The 14,877-nt window shown below is 40.0% G+C and overlaps 1 protein-coding gene across 1 annotated transcript in view; it reads left to right on the plus strand.

Annotated features, from left to right (window-relative positions):
- Positions 1–4,050: 4,050 nt before the first annotated feature.
- The window catches only part of KCNMB3 (potassium calcium-activated channel subfamily M regulatory beta subunit 3), a 30,857-nt gene continuing 20,030 nt past the window's right edge, over positions 4,051–14,877 (plus strand). The window contains exon 1 of the mRNA XM_060639262.3: positions 4,051–4,384. Coding sequence (XP_060495245.2) covers positions 4,278–4,384 — 107 coding nt within the window. The 5' untranslated portion in view covers positions 4,051–4,277. The remainder of the gene's footprint in view (positions 4,385–14,877) is intronic.

Consider the following 14,877-nt stretch of genomic DNA (forward strand, 5'->3'; position numbering starts at 1 on the left):
GATCTCAGAGTCATGAGATCAAGCCCTGTGTAGTAGTTCCATGCTAGGTATGGAGCCTGCTTAGGGTTCTCTCTCTCCCTCGTCCTCTGTCCCTCCCCTGCTCTCTCTTTCTCTCTCTCTCTCTCTCTCAAAAAACAAAAACAAAACAAAACAAAAAAACAACAAGACACATACATATCCCTAGCTACTGAGAGAGGAGGCAGGATATTATTGTCAATAAAAGCACGGGCTTTGAATCTGATCTGTTTTAGAGGCCTGGACCTGCCCTTGATTACTGTGGTTTTATGATTTGGGGCAAGTTATTCAGCATCTCTAGGCCTCCGTGGCCTCATTTTTCCAAATTAGTGAAGTATCTACCTCTTTGGGTTATGTGACTGAGGGAATAATGTTCCCAAAGCACTGAGCACAATCCCTAGTGTGGGGTTGCTCAGAAGCCTGTGATCACTACTTCCAGGAGATGTGGGGTGGGGTGGGAGGTTGGGTTCTTTCCTTTCTAGGTGAGCACTGCCACTCAGCAGCTGAGGTGAGGAGTTCTTACCTTATTGTGAACCCAGGAGAGGAGATAACATTTTCTTGCAAACAAATTTATGGTTTCATATATTTCAGTGGATCTTAAAAGTGGAAAGTACATTAAATCATCTGCTCTAAACCCCTCACTGTACTGAGCTCAGATCCAGGGAGGTCGTGTGATCTGGGACTAGAGACAGAGTTCAGTTTTCCAAGGTCAGGCTTCCAAGACCTATTTAACCCGTAATGTGACCTGGGGGTTTCCAAAGAATGAACATAGGACCACTTGTATTAGAATCACATGAGGAGCTTTTAAAATGCAGGTTCCTTGGTCTTATAACCAAGCTATTTTATCAGAACCTCTAGAGATGGGACCTAGGAACCTGTATTTCATAGCAGGTCACACTTAAAATCAAGTGCCACTCATGTAGCGATCAATACCTTGATCTGCAATATTGTAAAGCATGCCCAAACCCAGTGCCACCTGAAGACTTGGCTGCAGTGGATTTGAAATAGGACCATAAATCCAGGACTGTTGAACTATGTAACAATTTCAGCTATTGCTTCTATTACTTTCTGCTTCAATTATCCAATGAGTTGTCTTTATGCCAGGAGACGCTCAGTTCTCTGGCTCCTGTGAAATTGCATAACTCAGTGTGGCTCTCTACTCTTGCAAAAGCCCAAGGAATGAATTAATACATGTAAAGCCTTAGAACTGTGCCAGGCTCATAGCAAGTGCTCAATAAGAGTTAGTTATTAGTATTATTTCTCATTAGAGCAGGAAGAACATCTGCAGAGGGGTGATGTTGGTTTCTTTGACATGAGCTTAGGTCATAGGATCAGCGTCTATTTGATTAGGGAAGATGGCTGGAGGCAGTCATTAAGATAAAGGCAATGGAAGATCCCATTACGACTCCTTAAATGCGTGGCATAGATCATACACTCTTGTTGTTTTTGTTGTTTTTTTCCTGTGAAGAGAATGTAAGATCAGATATGACTTTACTTTTGATACTTTAAATTGTTGCTTGCATCAGCAGAAACTACTCATAATGGGATGATGTTTCAGTTGGGGATTTATTTATTCTCCTACCTACAAACACACAGACACACAAGAATGTAGGCTGTTGTATACTTTTTAGGTTGCTGTAAATGACTTGTGCATGTCTAAATTTGAAAAGAGAGCCACAGTGTTCACGAACATGGAGAATTTCAGCTACAGAATTCTTAGCTGTGATAGGTAATGTGTAATTGAGAGAATGTGAAAAAGAATGAGGAAGTAGGTTCTCCAGCATGATAAAAGGGAAAAGTAGTTCTTTTTTTCCCCTTGAGTAAAGCATTTGTTAAATGCAAAGGAAAATGACTATGGGCTCTGGAGCGAGGAGTCCATGATGCCAGCATTTTACAATAACATCCCCTTTCATCTACACATCTCAACAGTTTATGGGCACTAATTAAGCCTCACCATACTCATACAATTCACACTGTGTTTTATTTACTCCCTTTTTACTGAGGAAAACCAAGGCAGTGAAAGTTTAAAGGGTTATTTGGAGTTACAGAGCTGGGATTTGAACCCAGTACCCAAAGCTTCTGGCCCAGAGAGGAAGGGGACCCACATGGTGGGTTTGACAGTTGACTCATAGCTGATATTTGGTGGAGCAGGAAGTGATCTCGGGCAACTCTGAGAGGAAGGCATAAACCAGGAGCTCAGGGATGGTCTAGGGGACCAAGAGAAGGGACCAGACGCCCTGATATATAGTGAAGGCACATGTACCTGGTGTCTCTTACACCATACTCCTTCTGCCTTATTTGCCATGTCCCTGAATAGACACACCGGCATTGCAATTCATACTGACCATTCTAGATTTTGGGGACTGTGAGTCTTGAGTGAAGTGTGTATGTGCAGGGGACTTGCTGTAGGGGCCAGAGGGAGATGGGCTGGTAGTGGTGGGCAGAGGTGAGTCACCAAGTGAAGCGGCAGTAGGAGGTAAATCAAAGGGCAACAGATTATGTTACTCCTTTTCACCTGTCATTGACCCTATTTAAAAGGGCAGAGAAAACAAAGCACTAGGTCTGAGATCAATCTCAGATGGTCAATTGTGACAGCTATGCCTCAGACATATTCAGGCCCTGACTTGTCTAGGACCTCAAACAAATGTCTGGGTCTCTCAGAACTCTTGAATGGAGACTAAAAGTAATTGGAAATAACTCACTTTCTCTCTCTATACCCTCTTAAGATGAATTTTTAAAGATCATGCATGAGGGTTTTCACGTAATGGAGTAAGAATCAGAAAAAGGGGATGACCAGAAGGCCCCAGGAAAGGTGGATTCAAGTCCCAGGAGCCATGTAGGGATCTCACAGGCTCAAACATTAGTATATTTTTGAGATTGAATCAAATATGTAAAAATAGTAGCAAATTATTTACCTCTTCAAAGAGAGTTACATACCAAATTTCAGGGGAATTTATTAGCACATCTGCATCTGAAAAAGAAAGGTTATATATTTATAAGGTTAAGTTGCAAGGAGGGGGCAGAAGGGAAAAAGTTTTAGTTGCTATTAGATTTTATTCCAAATTATATCAGTTCATTAGAAACATATAGTTTATAAAAGACTTAGGCTATAACTCTAAGAAGTATATCAATACTATCAATACAATATCATACTCTCAGAAGTATATCAATATATATTTTAAGCAATATTAAATAGCTGCAAGTAACAGTTAATCTGGCTATATATACACGGATATTTACGGAAGAGATTATGCTTACATTCTTGCCCATGGTAATGTTTTGGAAAATGGTAAGATGATATTACCCTTATTAAAAACATATGGCAAAAGTGGTCTATCTGACATTTTATTACCCACCTTTTAGTAAGCTAATTGATGGTCATGATTTGAAAGTATTGAAACATCTCCAAATGTGTTCTGGGTTATCAAAGAAAGATAACAAGATATTCGATACAATTTTTTCAAACCTTGATAAATTTTATTTTTATTTTTTGTAACTAGGTCCCACACCCAGCGTGGCCCCCAAGGGTGCGGGGAGGGGGCTTGAACTGAGGACCCTGAGAGATGAAGACCTGAGTTGAGATCCAGCCAGATGCTTACCCCGCTAAGCCATCCAGGCGCCCCTTGATACAGTTTTAATGGTGAGTTATTTTATGGCCCTTGAAAATTTGGGAAATCACATATGGTATAAAAATGAATTCTTTTAATTGGAACATGCAATTAACCGGAAAAATCCACTCTCTACGCTTGCACTCTAACAGACAATTTGTGAAAAAGGAAACGTAGTCAGGGCAAAACATTTCCTCTTTTTATAAACCTTGAACTGAGTATGTCTCTCACCAATTACATAGGGTCCCTGGGGCCTCAACTTTCCACAAGCGGTTAGGTCTCTATGGCAATGCAGCTGGCTGCTGGAGCGGAACCCAGGTGACAAAGCGGAACATAGGTGACAAAGCGGAACACAGGTGACTAGGCGGAGGCAGGCGCTGGGTGACCATGGGGAGAAGGTCTGGATGCAGAAGGTTATTAACGGTCTTCTTGAGCGTCTAGGATTGATACTCTGCTTTTTGAGAAAATGCAGACCATCCCCCCCACCCCCTCACCCGCCCCTGCCCCAGCCTGCCTCGACTTCCCACGTCTCCAGGAAAGCGGGCGCTGTGCACCGCTGCTCCTGATGGCTGCCTGCGCTGGGACTGGCGGCTCCCTCTGGGACCCCACTTCCGTTGATGCCTAAGCTTCGCCCTTCTTGTGCCCTCAGAGGCTATGACTCAGGTGAAAGGAGTCCATTTTGGCCAGGCCCCTGGTCTCATGCAGCCGTTCAGCATCCCCGTTCAGATTACACTCCAGGGTGGCCGGAGGCGCCAGGGGAGGTAAGCCACCACCAGAATCTCTCTTGCTGCATAGTGGCTCCAAGAGCGGCCATAAGGAGTATGAGGTTAGATTTGGTCGTCCTCCTCTAAGGGTGCCCACTTGCCATGGCTCCTGAGGGACCTTGGGGCCTTCTCCCCACAGCAGCACTGACTTCAGGGGGCTGCATCCTTTCTTATTGGCTTCCTCCTCCATTTGCATTGCAAAATTTTGAAGGCCAGGGACCTTTTTTAAAACTCTCCTGTGGCTCCCTAGCACTAGGACATGGCCCAGTACATGTCTGGTGCTGAATAAATATCTCTTGGTTGAATGAAGGGATGAAGAAATTGTCACCAGCATTTGGCCCCCCTGGTGAAGCATGCTTGGGTCTTGGAGTCACAACTGAACTGAACTGAATTCAAATCTCAGTTCCACCACTTAACTAGCTATATGACTGTGGGCAAGCCATGCAATCTCTGTCTGCCTCATCTCCTTGTCCATAAAGTGGGGATAGTAACAGTCTCTATAAGCCTTGGCATACTTTCTAATACTGCTCTTGGCACTATTCCATTATACTTTCTCTATATTTCAGCCACTGTTTTTAACCACCCACCTTTTAAAAAATGTTTATTTATTTATTTTGAGAGCGAACGAGCGTGTGCATATGTGAGCAGGGGAGGCGCAGAGAGGGAGAGGGAGAGAGAGAATCCCATGCAGGCTCTGCAGTGTCAGCATTTAGCCCAACTCAAGTCATAGGACTTGATCCTATGAACCATGAGATCATGACTGGAGCCAAAATAAAGAAAGAGTCAGGCACTTAACTGACTGAGCCACCCACTTCTCCTTAAGGGAGGAAGTGAAAGGGGCTATCTTCAGGACTTCCTTTTCTCCCCCAGAGAAATGCAAAGCTGAGGGGCTGAGAGCCTTAAATGAAGCTGTGGTCCTTCTGTCTGCTCCTGGGTTTGGGCGAGTGGGGTGGTTGGAACTGGGCACCGAAATTGAGAGAAGAGCCATGCCGGAGGGTGTGTGAGGAATGGAATATTAAAAGCTTGCCAGTTTGCTCTTGGAAGGGGCACACCTCACAGCCAAGTTCACACACTCTATCTGGAAAAAAGGCTGGTTTGTTAGTGGCTCCAATGGAGTTGGGAGCTGAGAAAATGGAAACAGTAAAGACCACAGCTGCCATCACATTAATCCTGTAACTATACTCATGGGAAGCTGAGTGAGAATGAGGGAAAGTGAGATAGAGGGGTTTGGGGGGAGGTGGGATCGGAGAAGAAAGGAGCAGACCAGAAGGGGAAAGACGTGGGGGCAGAAGCACTTCTCTCCTAGAAATGCACTAATGCTTTTGCGAAAAGACAATTAAAGTGAATTACTCTATGGCAGAAGGTCAGATGACGAACATGCAAGGGAGCAAGTTTTAGTGCCCTCTTCATAACATAATTAACTAGATATAAGAATAGTTGTTTTCTCCCCAAAGCAATACAGTCTCCCATTTTCGTTTCTGAGATGCACGATTGGATTATTGCTCTTTCCTCTTGCTGAACTCTGTGAACCATGCTGACTTTACTCAACCTCATTTGCTGTTTCAAAAGAAGTTGTTAAATAATTTTGTAATTTAAAAAATATGAGGATAAGAATAATCACCCAAATCGTCTCTGTAACACCAACAAATTACAGGGAAATGTTAATTTAACATCTCAATGCTTAGAAGTTGCACACACATGTGAAATGGGTGTCAGATGGATTATCAAGCTTTGATGAACAGCAGCATCTTCCCAAGGACGCTTCTCACACCAGTTACAGTGTTGGAGGAAGAGGCTGCTGGCTTCTGCAGGGATCACAGCCAGAGAAGTATGTTCAAGCTCTTTGAAACGGAGTTTGCCTGAGGCTAAGCCAGAAGGTGCCTGTAGCAATGTGTGGGAAAGAGCTGGTGGGAAAGTCAGTTCTGTCTGCAGGGAAGCAACAGAAGGGGGTGGGGGCTGCCTACTATGAATACAACATCTCCAGGTAACACATTGGCTAGAAGTGGAAATACTTTGCTGGCAAAAAGGAATAAAAATGCTAGTCATCTCACTGGCTAGAGAGCAAATGAGATCATTCTGAAATGCTTTGAAGTCCTTGGATGAAAGGTGCTTGTAAATACCACAAAGTTAATTACAGGGATATTTATGGTCTCAGAAACCTGGAAAAAAAAAAAAACCCAATAATTAACAATAAGGAAATAGGTAAGGAATTTATGGCATATCCAATTGATGGAATATTATGTAGCCAATAGAAGGGTTACAAAGAAATGTTCATGACATAAGAAAGTGTTTATTATGGTAAGTGAAAAGAGATTAAAAAAATATAACCTATATCCAAAATGATCTCATTCTATTTAAAACAATATAGAGGAGGGAAATAACCTAGTAAATGAACAGAAGTGATCTCTAACTGGTAGAACTGTGGGTGAGTTTTATTCTCTTCTCTAGACTTTTCCACACTTTCTGAGCTTCATAACATGAGCATATGAAAAGTACATTACTTGCACGAATCCTTTGACATTTGTTGGGGCTTTCTTTATGGCTCCATTTATGGTTAGGTCTCATAAATGTCCTTATATCTTTGAGAAGAATATATATTTTGTAGGGGATAGCATTCTATATTACCATTTAGAAAACATAATTGCTTAGATAATATAATTACTTACAAAGGACATCCCAAACATTACCAAGTAATGTTACAAAGTAATGTTACAATGTTAATTACTTTGCTGAAATCTATTTCCTTACTGATTTGTCTGGTTATCAATTACTGAGGGAGGATGCAAAAATATCTCATCATTTGTTCCTGAGTTTTGTCTGTTTCTTCCTATAGTTCTGTCAGTGAGGGAATGCTATTAGGTACATATAAATTAGTATTGTTAGCTCTTCTAGGTGAATCTTTAATCAACATTATTACCTTCTTTATTTCTAAAAAGCTCTTTAACCTTAAGGTTCATATCAGCTTGCTTGTCATTAGACTTTGCCTGACAAATTTCAACCTTTCTACATCTGCGCATTTCCCATGGTCTCTCTCAGCCTATTGGCAAATATTCCTGCCTTCTGGTTGCCATTCCTGTTATGGAGAAGTAAGATCTCAGCCTGTCATTCCTTTGGGGTTAATCTGTATTTTTCTCTGGCTGTTTTTAAGATTTTCTGTTGTGGTGTCTGTGCAATATCTCTGTGATGTGCCTAATGTGGGTTTCTTTTTATTTTATCCCACTGGGTTTCTGTAATCTACAGACTGGGTTTTCATCAATTCTGAAGTTTATTATCTTTTTAAAATATTGCTTGTGACTTATTTCCCTTATTTCTGAAATTCTGAATAGATCACATGTTAAACATTCCCTTTTTATTTTCCATGTTTCTTCATCTCTCTTCAGTATTTTCCATTACAAAAAATTATTCCGTATTATACTCTGGCTATTTTGCAGATCTATTTCTATGTTTACTAATTATATTTTTAGATGTATCTAATCTACTGTTAAATTTGTCCATTGAGTTTTTATTTAAATTATTTTATTTTTCATTTCTAGGAATTATATTTGATTCTTTTAAATATTAGCCTGGTCATATTGTAGAGTCTTGCTCTTTCTGATATTTCTTTTTTTTTTTTTTTGGCCTTTTTTTAAAATATTAATTTTATTTTTAAAAATTTACATCTAAATTAGTTAGCATATAGTGCAACAATGATTTCAGGAGTAGATTCCTTAGTGAGCCTCACCCATTTAGCCCATCCCCCCTCCCACAACCTCTCCTGTAACCCTCAGTTTGTTCTCCATATTTATGAGTCTCTTCTGTTTTGTCCCCTCCCTGTTTTTATATTATTTTTGTTTCCCTTCCCTTCTGTTCATCTGTTTTGTCTCTTAAAGTCCTCATATGAGTGAAGTCATATGACTTTTGTCTTTCTCCGACTGACTAATTTCACTTAGCATAATACCCTCCAATTCCATCCAGGTAGTTGCAGATGGTAAGATTTCATTCTTTTTGATTGCTGAGTAATATTCCATTGTATATATATATACCACATCTTCTTTAGCCATTCATCCATCGATGGACATTTGGGCTCTTTCCATACTTCGACTATTGTTGATAGTGCTGCTATAAACATGAGGGTGCATGTGTCCCTTCGAAACAGCATACCTATATCCCATGGATAAATGCCTAGTAGTGCAATTGCTGGGTCATAGGGTAGTTCTATATTTAGTTTTTTGAGGAACCTCCATACTGTTTTCCAGAGTGGCTGCACCAGTCTGCATTCCCACCAGGAATGCAAAAGAGATCCTCTTTCTCTGCATCCTCGCCAACATCTGTTGTTGCCTGAGTTATTAATGTTAGCCATTCTGACAGGTGTAAGGTGGTATCTCATTGTGGTTTTGGTTTGTATTTCCCTGATGATGAGTGATGTGGAGCATTTTTTCATGTGTCGGTTGGCCATCTGGATGTCTTCTTTGGAGAAGTGTCTATTGATGTCTTTTGCCCATTTCTTCACTAGATTATTTGTTTTTTGGGTGCTGAATTTGATAAGTTCTTTATAGATTTTGGATACTAACCCCTTGTCTGATATGTGGTTTGCAAATATCTTCTCCCATTCCATTGGTTGCCTTTTAGTTTTGCTGATTGTTTCCTTCGCTGTGCAGAAACGTTTTATTTTGATGAGGTCCCGGTAGTTCATTTGTGTATCCTCATGATTAAAAAAAATGTTTATTTGTTTATTTTGAGAGAGACAGAGGGAGAGAGAGGGAGTGCACGTGCACATGAGTGGGGGAGGGGCAGAGAGAGAGGGAGAGAGAAAATCCCAAGCAGGCCCATGCTATCAGCACAGAGCCTGACACAGGGCTCAAACTGATGAAACATGAGATCATGACCTGAGTCAAAACTAATATAATATTGTATGTCAATTATACTTCAATTAAAAAAACTGCATAACCTGATTCTGATCTAATTTAGAAATAAAACAGACCTGATAGTATACGAGACTATACTTTCTCTTTGTAATATTTCTGTCGATTTCATTCCAATGCTTTATGGAAAGGTGACAACCTCATAGATGTGTTATGAAGCAGCTTTTTCATGTTTGGGAGGAAGGATAATATAGCCACTAAAAATGAATATTCAGATATATTTTTATTATTATGAATTGATAGGCTTTGGTTTCACCATCACTGTGAACAAGATACTCACTCTAACTGCAGACAACTAAAAAGTTTTGGTCAAAGCTTACCAAAAGTTGGAAATACTCAAAGGACAAAAACTATGGGAAAGTAGGAACCTAGAGGGGGGGAAAATGTACTGAAGTAAATTTTCACCTTGAAGACATTTGCACTGCAGAAACTGATGGCCTTGAGCTTCAGTCTCACAGTATGCGGGAAGGACACAGGGATGAGAAACACTGCCCAGGGCCTCTCCAAGGCATGGGAGTTAATATACCACTCAACTAGAACTGAGACCACCAAGGACCTCATACTCAGTATAAAAATGAACTAGAAATAATCACTCTCACAGCTCCACAGGACATTGCAAGGAAAATGCCTTTCTCAAACCTTGACACTAAGCAGAGCAGGAAAATTACAATCTTCCCTGAGATTTTCTAATCTCAACATAATCTTCAAGACAGTTTCTGCCTGAATTCACACTACCTAAACAATCCAAAACCCTTAACCTAAGAATTGTGTTTAATGTTATCTCAAGTAGGTCGTACTCTTTGGCAACTGGCAGAAGCAAATACGCAACTTTTCTGTAAGAGCTAACCTCTAATCTAGGCCTCAGGGGAGTCCTATGAAGTTTCAAGGAGTACATGTTCTCATTCAAAAGTCATAAAACACAGTAAGGCCTTTGAGTGAGAAACAGAATTGCATCCACAAAAAACTTCAGGTATTTGGGCAGTATATAAAAATGTATTTTGGGGCTCCTGGGTGACTCAGCCGGTTGAGTGTCTGACTTCAGCTCAGGTCATGGTCTCACAGCTCATGGGTTCAAGACGCACATTGGGTTCTGTGCTGACAGCTCAGAGCCTGGAGCCTGCTTCAGATTCTGTGTGTGTCTGTCTCTCTGCCCTCCCCCCCCCCCCCACTTTCTCTCTGTCTCTCTCTCTTTCTCTGTCAAAAATAAATAAACATTAAGACGTTAAAAAAAAATAAAAAATTAATAAATAAATTAAAATGTATCTCGGGGCACCTGGTGGCTCAGTGGGTTAAGCGTCCAGCTCTTGATTATGGCTCAGGTCATGATCTCACAGGTTGTGAGTTCGAGCCCCATGCCAGCAGAGAGCCTGCTTAGGATTCTCTCTCCCTCTTGCTCTCTGCCCCTCACCCACTTGCTTTCTGTTTCTCAAAATAAATGAAAATAAACTTCTAAAAAATGTATCTGGGGGCTCCTGCGTGGCTCATTTGGTTAAGCATCCAACTCTTGATTCGACTCAGGTCATGATCTCACGGTTCTGACTTATTAGAACCATATGGTTCAAGCCCTGCATGGGGTTTTGTGCTGACAGTGCAGAGCCTGCTTCGGATTCTCTCTCTCCCTCTCTCTCTGTCCCTTCCCTTCTCTCTCTTTCTCTCTCTCAAAAAATAAGCTAAAAACATTTTTGTAAATGTATCTGTAATATGTTTAAAGAAACAAAGAAAGGAGGGCACTTGGGTGGTTCAGTGGGTTGAGCATCTGATTTCAGCCCAGGTCGTAATCTCACGGCTCATGTATTCAAGCCCTATGTCCAGTTCTATGCTGACAACTTGGAGCCTAGAGCCTGCTTTAGATTCTGTCTCCATCTCTCTCTGCCCCTCCCCTGCTCACATTCTGTCTCTCTGTCTCTCTCTTTCAAATATAAATAAACACTTGGAAGAAAGAAAGAAAGAAAGAAAAAAAGAAAGAAAGAAAGAAAGCAAGCAAACATTAGAAATATCAGAAAGAGGTTTTTTCCTGCTTTCTCCTTGAGGATTTTGATGGCTTCCTGTCTTACATTTAGGTCTTTCATCCATTTTGAGTTTATTTTTGTATGTGGTGTAAGAAAGTGGTCCAGGTTCATTTTTCTGCATGTCGCTGTCAAGTTTTCCTAGCACCACTTGCTGAAGAGATTGTCTTTATTCCATTGGATATTCTTTCCTGCTTTGTCAAAGATTAGTTGGCCATACACTTGTGGGTCCATTTCTGGGTTCTCTATTCTGTTCCATTGATCTGAGTGTCTGTTCTTGTGCTAGTACCATACTGTCTTGATGGTTACAGCTTTGTAGTATAGCTTGAAGTCTGGGATTGTGACGCCTCCTGCTTTGGTTTTCTTTTTCAAGATTGCTTTGGCTATTCGGGGTCTTTTCTGGTTCCATACAAATTTTAGGATGATTTGTTCTAGTTCTGTGAAGAATGCTGGTGTTACTTTGATAGGGATTGCATGGAATATGTAGATTGCTTTGGGTAGTATCGACATTTTAACAACATTTGTTCTTTCTATCCAGGAGCATGGAATCTTTTTCCATTTTTTTTGTGTCTTCTTCAATTTCTTTCATAAGCTTTCTATAGTTTTTAGTGTATAGATTTTTCACCTCTTTGGTTAGATTTATTCCTAGGTATTTTATGGTTTTTGGTGCAACTGTAAATGGGATGGATTTCTTGATTTCTCTTTCTGTTGCTTCATTGTTGGTGTATAGGAATGCAACCGATTTCTGTGCATTGATTTTATAACCTGCAACTTTGCTGAACTCATAAATCAATTCTAGCAGTTTTTTGGTGGAATCTTTTGGGTTTTCCATATAGAGTATCATGTCGTCTGCGAAGAGTGAAAGTTTGACCTCCTTCTGGCCGATTTGAATACCTTTTATCTATTTGTGTTGTCTGATAGCAGAGGCTAAGATTTCCAATACTATGTTGAATAACAGTGGTGAGAGTGGACATCCCTGTCTTGTTCCTGACCTTAGGAGGAAAGCTCTCAGCTTTTTCCCATTGAGGATGATATTAGCGTTGGGTCGTTCATATATGGCTTTTTGATCTTGAGGTACACTCCTTCTATCCCTACTTTCTTGAGGGTTTTTATCAAGAAAGGATGCTGTATTTTGTCAAATGCTTTCTCTGAATCTATTGAGAGGATCATATGGTTCTTGTCCTTTCTTTTATTGATGTGATGAATCACATTAATTGTTTTGCGGATATTGAACCAGCCCTGCAACCCAGGTATAAATCCCACTTGGTCGTGGTGAATAATTTTTTTAATGTATTGTTGGAGCCAGTTGGCTAATATCTTGTTGAGGATTTCTGCATCCATGTTCATCAGGGAAATTGGTCTGTAGTTATCCTTTTTAGTGGGGTCTCTGTCTGGTTTTGGAATCAAGGTAATGCTGGCTTCTTAGAAAGAGTTTGGAAGTTTTCCTTCCATTTCTATTTTTTGGAACACATTCAAGAGACTAGGTGTTAACTCTTCCTTAAATGTTTGGTAGAATTCCCCTGTAAAGCCATCTGGCCCTGGACTCTTGTTTTTTGGCAGATTTTTGATTACTAATTCGATTTCCTTACTGGTTATGGGCCTGTTCAAATTTTCTATTTCGTCCTGTTTCAGTTTTGGTAGTGTATATGTTTCTAGGAATTTGTCCATTTCTTCCAGATTGCCCATTTTATTGGCATATAATTGCTCATAATATTCTCTCATTATTGTTTTTATTTCTGCTGTGTTGGTTGTGATCTCTCCTCTTTCATTCTTGATTTTATTTATTTGGGTCCTTTCCTTTTTCTTTTTGATCAAACTGGCTAGTGGTTTATCACTTTTGTTAATTCTTTCAAAGAACCAACTTCTAGTTTCATTGATCTGTTCTACTGTTTTTTTGGTTTCGATAGCATTAATTTCTGCTCTAATCTTTATTATTTCCTGTCTTCTGCTGGTTTTGGGTTTTATTTGCTGTTCTTTTTCCAGCTCCTTAAGGCATAAGGTTAGGTTGTGTATCTGAGATCTTTCTTCCTTCTTTAGGAAGGCCTGGATTGCTATATACTTTCCTCTTATGACCACCTTTGCTGTGTCCCAGAGGTTTTGGGTTGTGTATCATTTTCATTGACTTCCATATACCTCTTAATTTCCTCTTTAACTGCTTGGTTAGCCCATTCATTCTTTAGTAGGATGTTCTTCAGTCTCTAAGTTTTTGTTACCTTTCCAAATTTTTTCTTGCGGTTGATTTTTAGTTTCATAGTGTTGTGGTCTGAAAATATGAACGGTATGATCTCGATCTTTTTGTACTTACTTAGGGCTGATTTGTGTCCTAGTATATGGTCTATTCTGGAGAACATTCCATGTGCACTGGAGAAGAATGTATATTTTGCTGCTTTAGGATGAAATGTTCTGAATATATCTGTTAAGTCCATCTGGTCCAGTGTGTCATTAAAAGCCATTGTTTCCTTGTTAATTTTTTGATTAGATGATCTGTCCATTCCTGTGAGTGGGGTGTTGAAGTCTCCTACTATTACGGTATTACTATCGATGAGTTTCTTTATGTTTGTGTTTGATTTATGTATTTGGGTGCTGCCACATTTGGCACATAAATGTTTACAATTTTTAGGTCTTTTTGGTGGATAGACCCCTTGATTATGATATAATGTCCTTCTGCATCTCTTGATACAGTCTTTGAAGTGTAGATTTTCTTTTTTTCTTCTTTTTTTCTTTTTTTCAATATATGAAGTTTATTGTCAAATTGGTTTCCATACAACACCCAGTGCTCATCCCAAAAGGTGCCCTCGTCAATACCCATCACCCACCCTGCCCTCCCTCCCACCCCCCATCAACCCTCAGTTTGTTCTCAGTTTTTAACAGTCTCTTATGCTTTGGCTCTCTCCCACTCTAACCTCTTTTTTTTTTTTTTCTTCCCCTCCCTCATGGGTTTCTGTTAAGTTTCTCAGGATCCACATAAGAGTGAAACCATATGGTATCTGTCTTTCTCTGTATGGCTTATTTCACTTAGCATCACTAAAGTGTAGATTTTCTGATATAAGTAAGGCTACTCCAGCTTTCTTTTGTTGACCATTAGCATGATAGATGGTTCTCCATCCCCTTACTTTCAATCTGAAGATGTCTTTAGGTCTAAAGTGGGTCTCTTATAAACAGCATATAGATGGATCTTGTTTTCTTATCCATTCTGTTACCCTATGTCTTTTGATTGGAGCATTGAGTCCATTGACGTTTAGAGTGAGTACTGAAAGATATGAATTTGTTACCATTATGATGCTTGTAGAGTTGGAGTTTTTGGTGGTGTTCTCTGGTCCTTTCTAATCTTTGTTGCTTTTGGTATTTATTTATTTATTTCTCTCTCTCTCTCTGTCTCTCTCTCTCTCTATATATATATATATATATTTTTTTTTCCATCTTTTCTCCCCTCAGAGAGAGTCCCCCTTAAAATTTCTTGCAGGGCTGGTTTAGTGGTCACAAACTCCTTTAATTTTTGTTTGTATGGGAAACTTTTTATCTCTCCTTCTATTTTGAATGACAGCCTTGCTGGATAAAGAATTCTTGGCTGCATATTTTTCTT

This window comes from Panthera onca, chromosome C2 (assembly GCF_046562875.1).
Source record: "Panthera onca isolate mPanOnc1 chromosome C2, mPanOnc1 haplotype 2, whole genome shotgun sequence".
NCBI lineage: Eukaryota > Metazoa > Chordata > Mammalia > Carnivora > Felidae > Panthera > Panthera onca.